The sequence below is a fragment of the Rana temporaria genome, chromosome 2 (genome assembly GCF_905171775.1).
Source record: "Rana temporaria chromosome 2, aRanTem1.1, whole genome shotgun sequence".
Classification (NCBI taxonomy): domain Eukaryota; kingdom Metazoa; phylum Chordata; class Amphibia; order Anura; family Ranidae; genus Rana; species Rana temporaria.
In genome coordinates this window covers 456,170,019-456,186,840 of record NC_053490.1, presented here as the reverse complement: position 1 = coordinate 456,186,840, position 16,822 = coordinate 456,170,019, and the positions used below count along the sequence as shown (strand labels likewise).

At 41.4% G+C, this 16,822-nt stretch overlaps 1 protein-coding gene across 1 annotated transcript in view; it reads left to right on the top strand.

The window, feature by feature from the left end:
- NUFIP2 (nuclear FMR1 interacting protein 2) overlaps window positions 1–13,654 on the top strand; it is a 76,721-nt gene extending 63,067 nt beyond the window's left edge. Inside the window, exons 3-4 of the mRNA XM_040338554.1 lie at window positions 6,930–6,962; window positions 9,812–13,654. Coding sequence (XP_040194488.1) covers window positions 6,930–6,962; window positions 9,812–9,864 — 86 coding nt within the window. The 3' untranslated portion in view covers window positions 9,865–13,654. The remainder of the gene's footprint in view (window positions 1–6,929; window positions 6,963–9,811) is intronic.
- The last annotated feature ends 3,168 nt before the right edge of the window (window positions 13,655–16,822 follow it).

Sequence of the window (16,822 nt, the reverse complement as noted above, 5' to 3'; positions counted from 1 at the left end):
ACATTTCAAGCCTGAAAAAAAGTGCGTGACTGTGTAACAATGGTACCCAATATTATCTATAGGCGACACTTTAAAAGCCCGTCTAGGTTATCAATTTAGCATTATCAGTGAATGATGGCCCAGAATTATCGCTCTCAATCCAACATTAGTGGTGATGCCTGACACTGTTTACATAAAGGGGTCCACCCAATGCACGTGTTTGCTTGTGTGTGTGTGTGTGTGTGTGTGTGTGTGTGTGTGTGTGTATGTGGGATGATGGGGTTGTTTAAAAAAAAAAAATTGCTTTTATATTAGAGCTGCACGATTGCAGAGAGAATCGCGATCTCGATTCTCCCCGCCCGCGATCCTTTTGTGTCACCGCCAGTTCCACGTAACCAGCGTGGAACGCAAATGGCGCCGATATCAGAAAACCGATGTCAGCAGCCTGCGCCGCTGGATGGATGCCTGGGCTTCCCACAGTTCTGTACTGTACAACTGTAGTGTGTATCCATGCGCCACCCAGTGGTTGCCGGCGGTACTGCTTCTGATGTATTAATCTTTCTCACAGTTCTGTACAACTGTGTGTATCCATGCGCCACCCACTAGTTGCTGGCGGTACTGCTTCTGATGTATAAAAGAGACCAGTGATATGTCTATAATGTTAAAGACCATATAACTCCTATGAAAAAAGCAGATTCAAAGTTTTTGATTCTGCTTTTTTCATAGGAGTTATATGGTCTTTAACATTATAGACAAATAACTGTTCTCTTTTTTTTTTTTTTTTTTTATATTTTCAGATAAATCGCAGGTTTATTTATTTGGGGGGGGGGGGTTCTGGCATTCAGTTTTTGAGAATCGGGATCTTTAGTCTAAGCAAAAGAATCGTGATTCTCATTTTGACCAGAATCGTGCAGCTCTAATTTATATTTTTGTTTTGTATCATTTTGATATAACACTCTCCCCCCATTTAACAGTATTGCGCCTACAAGGGGGATGTGTGATAGCATGGGCAGCGCACAGGTCCTCTTTATGGGGACATCAGGGCTGTGGCGAACCTGTAATGTCCCCCTTGCCGTCCACTGCAACTAATCAAGCACAAATTGGCCAGCTTTTCACAGTATAGTAAAAAGGATCAGGCAGCTTTACAGCTGCCTGGATCAATTTTACTTAAAAAGAAAACAAAAAAAAGAAAACGGGCCAATCTCTCGACTGCAGTCGTGAGTTTGTTTTAACCACTTGCCCACCGGCCCATAGTCAAAAGACGTCCTGTTTTTAAAGATGTATATCTTGGTAACGGCAGCAGCTGCTGCCACAACCAAGGTATCCATCTTTAGTGCCTACGGTCCTGTAAACGATAACGGCGGTCTCCGCGGCGGATTCGCCGTTATCGGTGGCGGGAGAGGGGCTCTCCCGCGCCCTCCGCCGCTTACCGGAGCCGTCGGTAGCGGCAGAGGCGATCGGGTCCGTTCGGCACCTGTGTGGGGATGCGACTGAGGGAAAAATCGCCCCCACCCGTCCCCATAGCTCTGCTGGTCGGAAGTGACGTCAAAAACGTCAGTCCCGCCCAGCGTCTTAAAGCAACATTTTTTTTTCTGTCATTTGAAAAAATGACAGTTTAATTTTTTTTTCTTTTTTTTTGCATTTAAGCCTAAATATGAGATCTGAGGTCTTTTTGACCCCAGATCTCATTCTTAAGAGGACCTGTCATGCTTTTTTCTATTACAAGGGATGTTTACATTCCTTGTAATAGGAATAAAAGTGATATATATATATTTTTTTTTTTATTTCAGTGTAAAAAAAATAAATAAAACAAAAAACATTTTTTTTAAAAACGCCCCGTCCCGACGAGCTCTCGCACAGAAGCGAACGCATACGCGAGTAGCGCCCGCATATGAAAACGGTGTTCAAACCACACAAGTGAGGTATCGCCGCGATCGTTAGAGCGAGAGCAATAATTCTAGCTCTAGACCTACTCAGTAGCTCAAAAAATGCAATCTGTAGAATTTTTTTAAACGTCGCCTATCGAGATTTTTAAGGGTAAAAGTTTGACGCCATGCCACGAGCGGGCGCAATTTTTAAGCGTGTCATGTTGGGTATCCTTTTACTCGGCGTAACATTATCTTTCACAATGTATAAGAAAATTGGGCAAAAATTGTCTTATTTTTTAATTCAAAAAAGTGTTTTTTTTTCCCAAAAAAAGTGCGCTTGTAAGACCGCTGCGCAAATACGGTGTGACAAAAAGTATTGCAATGACTGCCATTTTATTCCCTAGGATGTCTGCTAAAAAAAAATATATAATGTTTGTGGGTTCTGATTAATTTTCTAGCAAAAAAATTGTGATTTTTACATGGAGAGAAGTGCCAGAATAGGCCCGGTGGGCAAGTGGTTAACCAGGTCCAGGCCATTTATTAATGGCTTGTCAATGGCAAGCGTTTTTAAAGGTTCTTAATGGCCTTTTTAGCTTCAGATAGTGCGGGTTAAAATGAATGTCAAGGTTTTTTTTTTTTTTTTTTTTTTTTTTTTTTTATCTGAGGAGTTTTCCTCTTTCTGTTACGAGGATGAAAATTTAGCAGTCGGAAAGTGAGGGGAAATATGAAACGGGGAAATAGATGACCGTGATGCATCTTTTCCCATCCTTTAAAGGATAAGTTCACCTTTACAGAAAAATCTGTCAGGTGAACTTACACAGGACCCCCTCCAGGTCTTGCTGACCTGGATCGTGGCAATCTCCCATTTTTTATATCCACATCAGGAGTCCAGGGCTTCGAAATTTGTGTTCTTCCCAGCTGACGGGATGGGCTACGTGGCTTCTGATTGGTTGGCGCTGCCCATGTGATGGCGCCAACCAATTAGAATGCTCCTAAACTTCTCTCCTGGCTGGGTACGTTTTTGAGATTTCAGCTGCAGGGCTTTCTAAGCCTTGGACTCCTGATGCATATATACCGGGGCTCAGAACGGGAGATTGCTGTGATCCAGGTCAGCAGGACTGGGGAGATGAGGAGGAAGGAGGTCCTGTGTAAGTTCACCTTTTTTATAGATTTTTCTGTAAAGGCAAGCTTGCCCTTTTTAAAAGCATTTTTTTTTCTTCTGCTATCGTAGCATTCTTTTTACCTACTTGATGATGAAAAGGTTGTCACTGAGGCAGCGAGTGTGGGGGGTAGAAGGGGGCGGCATGATCGTTTTCTGGGACATTTTTAATATGTAACATTTGACAATTCTGCTGTAGTTGGAAGCAGCATGCCAAACCAACTCCTAGATATTTTTCTGTCACTATGCTGGTTAGTCTTGCTGGCCAGTGGGGAAACAAATACTAATCAACCATGTTGAAATTTGCATATCATTATACAGGATTTGTATAGTCCCAACAGTTTACACAGTGCTTTACAATATAAAGGGTGATGGCACAATTACAATGCAGTTCAATAAAGAAGGAATTGGGTGGCATATTAAATGGCTTCTGGATTTGGGGCACTCTGGGTAAAGCAAGGGCGGATCCAGAGTCTAGTCTCGGGAGGGGCACTGCCAGAAAATAAGGTGTTGCTTACAGAACTCAATTAGGTGTCCGATGTGTCCGCTGCAATGTTGCAGTACCGCTAAAAAATCAATGATCGCCGCCATCACTAGTAAAAAATATTTAAATATAAATGCCATAAATCTATCCCATAGTTTGTAGACGATTGTCAGGGACTGCAGACATGGCACAAGAGATGGTCAGAGACTGCAGACATAGTACAAGAGATGGTCAGAGACTGCAGACATGGTACAAAAGATGGTCAGAGACTGCAGACATGGTACAAGAGATGGTCAGAGACTGCAGACATGGTACAAAAGATGGTCAGAGACTGCAGACATGGTACAAGAGATAGTCAGAGAATGCAGACATGATACAAGAGATGGTCAGAGACTGCAGACATGGTACAAGAGATGGTCAGAGACTGCAGACGTGGTACAGGAGATGGTCAGAGACTGCAGATGTGGTACAAGGGATGGTCAGAGACTGCAGGCATGGTACAAGGGATGGTCAGAGACTGCAGAAGTGGTATAAGAGATGGTCAGAGACTGCAGACGTGGTACAGGAGATGGTCAGAGACTGCAGACGTGGTACAAGGGATAGTCAGAGACTGCAGACGTGGTACAAGGGATGGTCAGAGACTGCAGACGTGGTACAAGGGATGGTCAGAGACTGCAGACGTGGTATAAGAGATGGTCAGAGACTGCAGGCATGGTACAAGGGATGGTCAGAGACTGCAGACGTGGTATAAAAGATGGTCAGAGACTGCAGGCATGGTAAAAGGGATGGTCAGAGACTGAAGACGTGGTATAGGAGATGGTCAGAGACTGCAGGCATGGTACAAGGGATGGTCAGAGACTGCAGACGTGGTATAAGAGATGGTCAGAGACTGCAGGCATGGTACAAGAGATCAATGCAGCCTCATCAGTGCCCACCATTGCAGCCTCACTGTGCATATGAATGCAGCCCCACCTTTGTGTATAAATTCAGTCCCACTTTTGTGTATAAATTCAGTCCCACTTTTGTATATCAATGCAGACCCACTTTTGTATATCAATGCAGACCCACTTTTGTATATCAATGCAGACCCACTTTTGTATATCAATGCAGACCCACTTTTGTATATCAATGCAGACCCACTTTTGTATATAAATGCAGCCCCACTTTTGTCTATGAATGCAGCCCCACTTGTGTCTATGAATGCAGCCCCACTTGTGTCTATGAATGCAGCCCCACTTTTGTCTATGAATGCAGCCCCACTTGTGTCTATGAATGCAGTCCCACTTTTGTATATGAATGCAGTCCCACTTTTGTATATGAATGCAGTCCCACTTTTGTATATACATGCAGTCCCACTTTTGTATATACATGCAGTCCCACTTTTGTATATACATGCAGTCCCACTTCTGTATATGAATGCAGCCCCACTTTTGTCTATTAATGCAGCCACACTGTGCATGGCACTCACCATGGCATTGCCTTGATCACACACAGCAGGTATCTCCTCTCCCGACGTGTGTCATGGAACAAACAGGAGCTGTAGGTCTGTGTTCTGCTCTAGCAAAGTCCCACCCTAGACGGGCTTGTGTGATAGACAAAACGCTGATTCAATCAGTGTTCCATCTCCATCTACTATCACACGAGCAGGTCTAGCACTGGCAGCACAGCCGAACACAGATCCAGCTCTCACACACAGCCAGAGATGCCCGATGTCATACACGCAGGAGAGAGGGGAGTGCTGCAGTCAGCTACAGCTCAAAGCAGCCTACCAGCCCTGGTGATGAGAGAGGGAGAGAGAGTTAGAGACTCGGCAGCGGGAGCTGCAGGCACCGCAAAGCAGTTTAAAAGCCAATGTGACATGATTGCCTCGGGGGGGAGAGCAATTGCCATGTTTCCATGTTGCCCCCCCCCCCCCCCCTGGATCCGCCGTTGCCACAAAGCAGTTTAAAAAAAAATTGTAAAAAAAAAACATTTTTTTTTTTTTTTTTTTTTAAAGCCAATGTGACATGATTGCCTCGGGGGGGAGCAATTGCCATGTTGCCCCTCCCTGGATCCGCCGTTGGGGTAAAGGGTATGTACAGTCACTGCTGGGTTCCTCTTTTGTAGGACTTTAGCATGATTCTGAGCCTTCATTTTAAAGCAAGCCTCTACTTTGATCATTAATGTGCTGAGCAAGGTAAAATTTACCTAGGTTTGTGCTCTTTATCGATATAGGCTGGCAGTGGGATGCACATGGACCAGACGTTGCATTGTGGGGAGGCAGGAAGGAGTGTCACCCAATATCTGAAAGTACTGGGTGTAGCAGAGGCGTACAGGAATAGCGACAAAATGTTCCGTAGGGCCCTTTTCACACGGAGGTGTCCATGCAGAGGCTCCGTTTTTTTCTCAGCTGAGCAGGCAGATGACGGGTATGCTTCTGCACACTGTGCAGGGTACCAACCTGTCAGAGCGCCACTCTGCTCTATGGGGGATCGGATGAAGACGGACCGTAGAGTCCGTTTTCATCTGATCCGCCAGACGGATAGAAAATGGACTTTCCATACGTCGCACTTTGGCGGGTCGGATGTCAACGGACATGTCACCGCTGACATCCGTCGCTCCATAGAGGTGCACGGAGCGTCAGGTAAGCCTAAAAAACTGACAGGCGGACCTGAACGCCCATGTGAAAGGGGCCTTGGGGGTCATAAAAGCCAATTGGATTCACAATTTTCTTTTTGTGAATCCATGCTTGCTGCTGTGTGTGTGTGTGTGTGTGTGTGTGTGTGTGTTTGTGTGTTCGTTCCCAAACCGGCTCTGTGTGCCCGTTGACAGCTCCCTTTCTCTTCTCACTGGCTGTGATTGACAGATTGCTGTGCATCTGTCCAATGAAAAGAGCCACTGCTGAATCAAGATGGAATCGGGTAAGTATCGGGGGGGAAATGCATGCCTGCAAAAGATTTTTTTTTTTCAAAGGTTAAAAAAGAAACGGCAGCCTTTTTAGAACCACTTTAATTTCCCAAGTAGAAGTAAACTCCTGTTTCACTTGTGCACGTTTTTGATTTCATGCTGGTAGGCGATCTCGGCAATCCTTTTTTATCCTCTGTATACATTGTTTCGATCTGTGGAATGTAGCCAGTCCTGAACAAAGTTCATGTAACTATCTTTCTTGTCCTTGCACCAATATCCTTTCTAAATCGATTTAAAAGGGTTTGTGTGTTTCGAATGGAGGTACAGATGACCTCTTTATAAAGGATTCTTGATAAGGAGCAATTGTATTCTGTCAATCTGCTATAGTGATCTATTCTAGCTTCCTCCTATTAACCTGAATAAACTACTATTTACCACACGCTTTGCAGTTTAATGTGGCGAGGAAATAATTGTCAGAAGGAATGTCCTTCCTGAGTGTTTTCTCTTTCCTCATTCCAGCATCCTGACCTGTTATTTTATGTTTGCTTTACAGAAATGGAATCTATTTTCAACTTGCAAAAACAAGGTAAGGACTTCTGTTTATAAACATAATTTGAATGATTTGCCTTGGATAACTTGGTTTCAACCTTCATGTAGCACTCCAGCAAAAACTCTCACTATTTTTAGAAAAGGGTTAGGTTGTGAAAGGGTCTCCTTCTCCTGGTGGTCATTGTGACTGGAATAGAAAAAAAAAGGAAACAGATTTTTTTTATAGTTCTAACTGGAACCTGAGTAGAGGGGAAATGTCCCAGTGGGGACAGCTGTCTGGTGACAACTGTTAGAGATGGGGTAAGTTCTCTGACTTTGGTGAGGTTTTAAGTTACTTTCTGCCATATCTTCAAGACAAAGTCAAATCTACCCAGTCAAGATGTAGCAGTGAGAACTTGGCAGGGGTTGTAACCTTTTCATATTGGGAATAAATTAACAATTAAGAATTGTTTTTTTTTAGCTGGTGTTCCGCTCGAATTGGCGTTGAGTTCTACTTGAGTTGCAAATGCATATGATTTAAAGAATGCTTCCACTTCCCAAAACCCATATGAAGGGGAGCTGAATGGGTTGTGTCAAATCCTTTTTGCCCTGTATAATGCTTACCCCTGTGTACTGGCTGGCTGCTAGTAAGCCTGATTTATGTCTGCCTGTCCAGATGAGTCTTTTTGCAGTTCCCTGGTATTGAATCAGTATTTTTTTTCTCCTTTTTAACCACTTCTATACAGTGCACTTATACACCTTCCTGCCCAGACCAATTTTCAGCTTTCAGCGCTGTTGCACTTTGAATGACAATTGCGCGGTCATGCTACACTGTACTCAAACTAAATTTGTATAATTTTGTTCCCACAAATAGAGCTTTCTTTTGGTGGTATTAGATCACCTCTGGGAATTTTATTTTTTGCTAAAAAAAAATGAAGACCGAAAATTTTGAAAAACAAATGCTTTTTTTTTGTTTTGCTTTTTTTTCGTTACAAAACTTTGTAAATAAGTATGTTTTCTCCTTCACTGATGGGGCTGCACTGACGGGCACTGATAAGGGGGCACTGATGAGGTGGAATTGATGGGCACTTATATGCAGCACTGATGGGGCACTGATAGGTGGCATGGGTGGGCACTGATGGGTGGCACGGATGTACTGTCTTATATTGTACTTATGGATGCCAAACAATGCCTGCCAATCAGTGATGCCCATTGTGGGCACTGGCCTCCATTGTGGGCACTGGCATCCCTGGTGGTCTGGTGTGGGCATCCTCGGGGAGGGGGGGCTGTGTTGATAATCGATCAGCACAAACCCCCCCTGTCAGAGGAGCAGCCGATCGGCTCTCCTCTACTCGCATCTGACAGACGCGAGTGAGGAAAAGCCGATAACCGGCTCTTCTTGTTTACATCGTGATCAGCCGTGATTGGACACGGCTGATCACGTGGTAAAGAGTCTCCGTCAGACTCTTTACCTAGATCAGTGTTGCGGGGTGTCAGACTGACACCCTGCAACAACGATAGCCGCGATGCGCTCCTCGGGGGGCGCAGCGGCTCAATATCCTGAGGACATGACGTCCATACAGGATATTGGAACCACTTCTCCGCCGTCATTTTGTAATAGGGCGGGCGGCAAGTGGTTAAATGTCCAGGTCACCTTTTTTATAAAGAGAATATTTAAAAGCATTTATTTTTTTTCAGGATAAAAAAATGTGCATTACATTTTTTTCTTCGAAGGACCCTACAGAGCAATACATATGATCAGCGGTTAACTGGTGCAATGTTCAGCTCATGCAGACTCGCTGTCTGTTTGTTTTTTTTACTAGTAATGGTGGCGATCTGCGTTTTTTTTTTTTTTATTATTGTGACTGTGACATTGCAGCGAACACATCGGACACTTTTGACAAGTTTTTGGGACCAATCACATTTATACAGCGATTAGTGCTATAAATATGCATTGATTACTGTGTAAATGTGACTGGCAGGCAAGGGGTTAACCACTAGGGGGCGCTGAAGGGGTTAAAATGTTTCCTAAAGTGTGTTCTAACTGTAAGGGGGAGGGGACTCACAAGGGGAGGAGACAGATGTGTGTTCCTCCATACTGGGAACACAGCATTGGTCTCCTCACCTCTGACAGGAGGTGGACCTGTGTGTTTACACACACCGATCCACACTCCTGCCGTAATCACTGGCAATCGCAGGTGCCCGGCGGCAATCGCGGCCGCTGGGCACGCACGCCGGGTCATGAGCGATGCCGCGCGCGCCCTAGATCGCCGGGAACAAAGGACGTCATATGACTTCCACCCGGATCGAGGAAGGGTTCCTGCCGGCGTCATTTTACAATGCGCCGGTAAGGAAGGGGTTAACCATTTCCCGCAATTGCAAATCTGGGAATGCCCAGGAGGGCAGAAAGAATCAATGATAATGTGACTCCTGTCAGTGGTCATTTGATCAGAAGCTGATCCTTTTGGGTGCAGATTTACCCCTGAGCACACTTCATGCATGATAAAAAGCTGCACTCTACACTACAGGAAGTGTCCATTCTGGCAGTGCACTTGTAAGGTGCAGACCACTGTTTTAAAAATGCTAAGTGAATTGGAGATGTGGATGAGCGGAGTTGCTCACCTTGAGGGCTTAGTTCAAATGTCTGTCATCTTTATGCATTATTGATGGAAACTTCAAAGGAAATTGTAAGTTTATGGCTTTACACATGTTCGCTAGCACAACACAGGGGATATGTGGCGCATACTAAGCCTCTGGTTTACTTTCACCTGGTACTGTAGCTCTGCACTTTTTCACACTGCTTGATCTTCAATGGTCAGAATAAATATGGAAGTTTAGGCCTGTCAAACATTATTGATTTTATTTATACAAGAAAGTATGTTGTTTATTTTTTTGTTTCTTTTTCAGATCCCAATAGGATAATCACTTATAATGAAGCCATGGACCACCCTGATCTCTGAGACTACTGCCTTGGGATTGCTGGCTTTTTTTTCCTAAGTCATTTCATCAGTGCATGAGAGACGATATCTGGCTATCATGCCCCGTTCTTTAATGTGCGCTTAACCACAAGGGAGAGAACAAACACAAAAGGAACCTAAAAAAAAACATCAGGACATTGGATATATAATTATATAAATATATATACACATGCAAATATATTTTGTTTAGATAACTATGTATACAAAATTCTATATATATATAAATATATAGTTATTTAAACAAATTAAAGTAGCAATGATATTCAAAAATCTTTGATCCAATCAGGAAGCAAAACATATTTTTCCCAAAGGGGGAATAGAAAATTATTTAATCACTGGTACATGTTTTACTTTCTCACTTTAAACCATACTTTTTTTTTGCATTCATTTTTTTTTTTTTTTTTCATCATCTTCAAAACTAAGTGAATAAAGTTGAAAAGTATCTTCGCAGACATGCTCTTACCATTGGGATAACTTGTGCGGAGTCTCATGAAGAAGAAAATAAATATTGCTTATCTGCTTAATTTGCCAACAACCAGAGAGAGCACATCGTGTTTGAGGAATATTCCAACAGCCACAGTCTTATACTTCACTTTCTATGTATCTTTATGTTACTGGCTTCTACATACAACACGTATCCCTGCTTAAAAAATATTTAAAAAAAGAAGAAAAAAAAAACATTTTTAGGTTTGAAAATAACAGTTTATATATAATTTTTTTAATTACTTTTCTGTTTTCTTCTGAGACTTCAAAAGTAACGACTATAAAAGGAAAAAATAAAATAAAAAAAGCTGTCTTAACACAATTTTTCACGATTTTTTGGAACTGGAGACGCACTTTTTGAATTCTGGAAAACAATTCGGACAAGCAGGTTTCTTAAGTTTGACCGTTTGGAATTTGTCCCATCCATTGAAGACTAGTAAACAGAAATGCTTTAAATGTAAAGAACAAAAAGCAAAAAAAAATAGATTTAAAAAAAATAGCGAACTCAAAATAAAGTAATCTATTTAGGCATTTAATATATTTAAAAGATATATAAAGAGTAAAATCTGTTCCCTGTTTGATGTCATTGTATAAAACGGGAGCAAGTTGAGTGAGGCAGCTCTGCACTATGGCTGCTTCATCCCACTGTGTGTTGAAAATATCTGTTTGATTTTGTTTTCTGCTTTTATGTTTCCTTGGATTTCATGATATCCACCAACTACAGCAACATTTGTGGCGACATGGATTTTCCATTTTAGTTTTTTTCCTTTTTAACTGTATGCTACAAATGTCTTTAATGATTTTCAAAAAATATTGGCCGTTCCCCCTTCACTTGAGGGACAATATTGGAAGCAGGACTTGAGCAATAAAGGTATTGACCCTTTCCTTTAGAGTGGCCTGCAGTGCATTGGTTACTAGAAGAGTTGTAACGGAATGGGTGCAGGTTTAGAGAAACTTTTTTTTTTTTTTTGCCTTCTTTTAAGGGCATTTTTGCTTTATAACTGTTGCTTTGTCTTTGGGCAGTGTCCTTACCTGTTTACTTTTATCTTGATCAGCCTTGCGGAGCACCCTGGGATTGCACAGAGCTGGGCTTCTATGCAAGCAATAGTTGTGAGTGCCTCTGCAAATGAAACACAAACCGTCTTTTGGAATTGAATGGTGCTATATACATAGAATATTTTTTCATGTTGCGGGCCCCTCCAATATTTGAAGGGGTTAATCTCTTGGTTGCAAGAAGTCCCCTAAACACCAATTGTAGAGATGATGCTGTGTACCAGTTTACTATTGAATTTATCAGGTTAAAGTGTAGCTCTGCCTTTTTTGCACTTTTATTTTGAGAGAGAGAAATCTTATATAACAGAACAGTGAGATGGCAAATATTAACATGAATTTAAAAATGACTCCTCACCTGTGTTCTTGTATGTCCTGTAAGTATCCATTTTGCCCAATAGGAGGTGTTCATAGTCTACCCTTAATGTAAACCTTTCCCCGGGATAAATGAGCTTTTAAAAGCCCTTTCTGACCTCCTGTAACCCCAGGTACTGTAGAGAAATTAGTCCTCAAGGTTCTCAACTGAGGCATTGGAATTTCAGCTCATGTCCCCTTGCTTCCTCTAGCAGCCTTGACAAGACAGTCTTCTAATGTGAACACTTCTGCAACTGGGCTTCACACATTTTGTGTTCTTTTAAGGATGAAATGCTTCACAGTACCTGTGGCTACAGAGGTTATTAACAACTTGTTTTAAAGCTCATTTACTGATAATTGTTAGGCATAAGTAAAACGTCCATAGTCTGGGCACAGTGACATTAGAAAATGGTTCCAGTAGCAAAGATTGTTAGTGCTATTCCTTGCCTGTTTTCTTCTGTTATACTATTACAAGCTGTGAAGTGTCCATTATGCCAGTGGGACGTGTTCAAAATTTGAACAGATTACAGCTGTCTTCACTTAAAAGGAAATATTTTCTAAGTAAAAGCTGTCACTGCTGAAAAATCATTCTGAACATTATTTGCCTGTCATGCAAACCCTTTTGCTTCCATACTTTCAGCCACTAATTCAGAATTGGTAATGCAGGGCTTTTGACACTCCTCATGCATACTTGTTCCAGTAAAGTAGCTCAAAAGATATTAAAGTCAGGGGGTCAGCGCAGCAGCCAGCCAGTTGTTTGTTTTTCCTAGATCATCAGCGACAGCCCCCACCATTTCACCAAAGGTTTACATTGGTGTATAATAGTAATTTAATGTGCGTATTTTTTTTTTTTTTTATTCCTTTTCGGCACAATGGATACTTTTAATAATGGACTTAACAAAGATATTTTTTAAATTTTTTTTTTTTTTTATGTTTTTGGTGAATGCAGACTAGGTAATGTGTAATTGCAAAACTTACAAATGGCATTCCTTTAACAAAGTTCACGGCACCCCATGACAATGCCTTCATCTGCTTATCTCTTCCGAAGGCTGGCACCATCTTTGTGCCTGTGCAGCACTTTGTTGTGCTCAGAAATGTTAGACACGGATCTCTCCCCTATTGCTGTCTCTCACCTTGTGGCTTTCTATAATATGGCAGTTTGATTATTGGGGTAGAGGAGATGTTTCCCCCTGCCTGTAGAAAGCTGATGATGTTTCAGCCTAGGCAAAATGCCTTTTCTAGCGTTCAAATGCTGCTTTTTAAAGCAGGCTATGCAATAAAAGGGTCCACTTATCACATCATGGCCCCCACCCGTATACAAAATTGTAGTGGTAAAGTGTAATATAAAGCCCCTGTTTAAAAAAAGCCACTCCTAGTGGCTAGGCAAGGGTGACATCACGATCCTTGCAGTAAGATTCTGATCAGTGCTGAGCATCTAATCTGCCCAGGTTGACATTCCAGCACAGTGGCAGGATTTGAGATCCTCCCTTATTCCCAGACTCATACTGGAAGTATTAGGATGTCATCTTGCCTAGGTAAAAGGAGTAAGGCAGGTATGTGTTTTTTTTTTGTTTTTTTTTTTTTACCTTGTTTTTCCTTTTGCATATGTTTTTACTGTGATAAGCCTTGATGTAATAAGTGGTTTTAGTGCAAGGTCTGCATAAAAGGTAGAGCTTTTTTGAAAAATGATACTGTTGTTTGTTGTAACAGGTAATTTCTCTGTAGATTTATTGAAAGGTCCACTTTAACAGTGAATAAAGGAATAAAGTAACCAAACTGGTAAATAATAGATTTCACAAGGTTGATTATACTACTGGCCTGACTTGTAGTATAAAATGTTGTCAATGTGATAAAAGATGGCATTACACTTTAAAAAAAAAAAAAAGGTTTTGCTGCACATTGCTCTTGGCAAGCATTTGTCACTGACACACATTTCATTATAAATGTTGCTGGCTCCATTCACCTCCAACATTTTTTGTTTTTAAACACCTAGAATTTAGTTTTCAGTTATTTATTTTAGCACAGGAAACATGCACAGAATCCTTAGTGTTTGATAACAACAGTACTGTACCTGTGCCTTGTTTCCTTTTTGCTATATTTTAGTTTTAACAATGATTTTTTTTTTCCTAGTTTAGTAGAAACACCAGTTTATGCAACAAGTGTAAAGGTGGGTGACATCCAAAACATTGTTCACCAGTTTAAAATACAATTTTAGGTTGCCTATGCACTTAATTTATATTTTTTTTGTCCTTTTTGAAGTGGGACAACATCTTAATGCTCAAATACACAGTGCCTGTAAATGGCGACAAATGTCTATCAATGTTTCTTATTTGGCAACATACTAAAGCTAGTTTTGGCTCTGCCATATGAAACAATGACGTTTTACTTTGTCTTGTCTGCAACATAGTCTGTATATTTATGGTCTCATACATCATAATGAAATTTGGGAATCTCATATGTCAGCCACTAAACCTAAAATACATGTTAAAGGGACAAAAAAAAAGTTTCCAGATGAAAAAGGTTTATTGATGAGTGCATAGGGGGGTCAGAAGAAAATGTTACCTCTGCTCCCAATCCAGCGAAGCACTCCTCAAAATGGTCCAGGCACAACCCTCCAGGTGTTGCAGCACCTAACACTTTATCCTAATGTGAAGATTTCCAATACAAATCACTGAAAAGCTTTCTGATGCCGTGTCCATAGAGTGCCATCAAACTGATTAGGGGGCACACCTCCATATATTATATAATAAAACATTTTGGCCTTGTCCCCTGAGGGCCCATTCACACTATTCTATTGTAATGAGCGTCAACGAACATTGCTTGCATTTGTGCAGAGTGCCATTAATTCTTAAATGAATTTAGAATGAATGGCAACTCAATGCACTTTACCAATGGATGTGTGCTGCAGTGCGCTGCCAGAGATGATACATGAAACTTTTTTTTGTGCGTTTCTATTCAAATTGGTTGCCTTAATGCAACACATGTTGACCTGTGGCATAATGTATGTAAGTGCACCACAACAGAGTGAATGGGCCATTTATGCTGTATACCTTTTTGTATACCTTTTTGCATTACAGCTAAATATTTGCTCAGCTCTAGTCCGATTTAGTAAGTTGAGCCCACTCCTCCGCTAATCTAGACCAAAAACAATGTTTTAACCTGCATGATTTTTATTTTGGGTAAGTGACTGACTAAAGTGTGTGCAAGTCGGGGGCTCCATCATTACAAACTAGTCTGTAGCTCACTGGATAAATAAAACTGGCAGCGTTTTGCTTTTTTAAATTGCCAAGCAGCAGTTTTACGATACGTAGGCTAAGCCATTTAATATTAAGAAATGCTCATGCCCAGGAAAACTAACACTAGATAATGATATATGCAGCTGCTATGTGTTGTGTCAAAAATGGTTAACCAATAATCAATTTCAGATAGCACTTACTGTACCATAAACTAATAATACCCAAACAATTGTGACATGCTGTGAATGCAGCTGCAGTGATGAGTACCAAACAATGATGCAAATAAAAACAAAAATTATTTTAAATTATGAATTGGAGCCATAGTGCAAACAGTCCTTAATGCAATCTGGAGTGCTCGGTGTCTCGTATCCAGGGTTCCCTCTGTGTGTTCCACCACATGTAATATGTTCACACCACACGCACCAGATGTTGATGACTTCCTGGCCTTATAGCAAGGAAAGTCGTCAAGGCTTGTAGGTCTTTAGGGGGATCTGTCCCACAATTCCTGGTATCTCGTTTCCCCAAATTCAGCGTTCCTGTTGCAATCCAAGGGGTTCTCCCGCACAGTTATTTGGCAGATGAGAAATAAATGGGAGAGATGGCCTCCCATAGTATAAAATGCTTTGGTTTATTCTTATAAAATTACACTGTATAAAATCGGCAATATATAAATACAAAACGACCCTCTGGTAGTGTGCAGAGATGGACACTGCCTAGAGCTTGGCTTGTGTTCCACTCACTGGGCCGGAGATGTCTCACTGGAGCATCAGCAAGACTAGTTTTGCCATCATCAAGAAATGTCAAAAGCAGCTGCTTTTTGACAACGTCGCCTGTTGACGAAACATGTCAAGATGCTCCTATGCCTTATCTCCGGCCCAGTGAGTGGAACGCAAGCCAGGCTATAAGCAGCATCCATCTCTGCACACTACCAGAGGGCCGTTTTGTATTTATATATCGCGATTTTATACATTGTAATTTTAGAAGAATAAACCTAAGTATTTTATACTATGGGAGACTATCTCTCCATTTATTTCTAATCTGCCAAATAACCGTGTGGGAGAACCCCTTGGATTGCCACAGGGAGGAACACTGAATTAGTGGAAACAAGACACCAGGAATTGTGTCCTACAAGCCTTGCTGACTTTCCTTGCTATAAGTCTAGAAAGTCACCTAATTCTGGTGAGTGCGGTGTGTATATACTACAGTGTACGAGCACGGTGCACTCAAGATTGCATTAAGGACTGTTTAATTCATAATTATATCCATTTTTGTATATATATATATATATATATATATATATATATATATAATATAATGTGTATTTTTTCTATTTCTTACCACTGCAGCGGTATTCACAGCATGTCACAATTGTTTGGGTATTATTAGTTTTATGGTATAGCAAGAGCTATCTGAAATGTATTGATTATCAGCTAGGCAATTGGCATTGCAAAGAGGCGAAGAATAGCAGCACAGTATTTCTTTCATGACAGGTTATTGGAGGAGAAGAACCTTGCTTCCTGTAAGTAAATAAAAAAATAAGCTTCTATGCCTTCATCTTGGAACAATATCCAGGACGTGCATACTTCACTTTTCTGCCAGTAACCATAGGCTGACAGAGACCACCTGCACATGTGCAGGGGGGAGTTGTGTTTGCATGTCTGAGATTAGTGCTGAAACATCAACATGCTGCATCCCGAGATGTGACATAGATGTCCCAGGAGACAGCAAGTTGGTGAACACATCAACCTTGCCTAGGTGAGGATTCAGGATCCATGCAAATATGAAAAAGAAAAACACTTTCTTGTTAAATACTACTT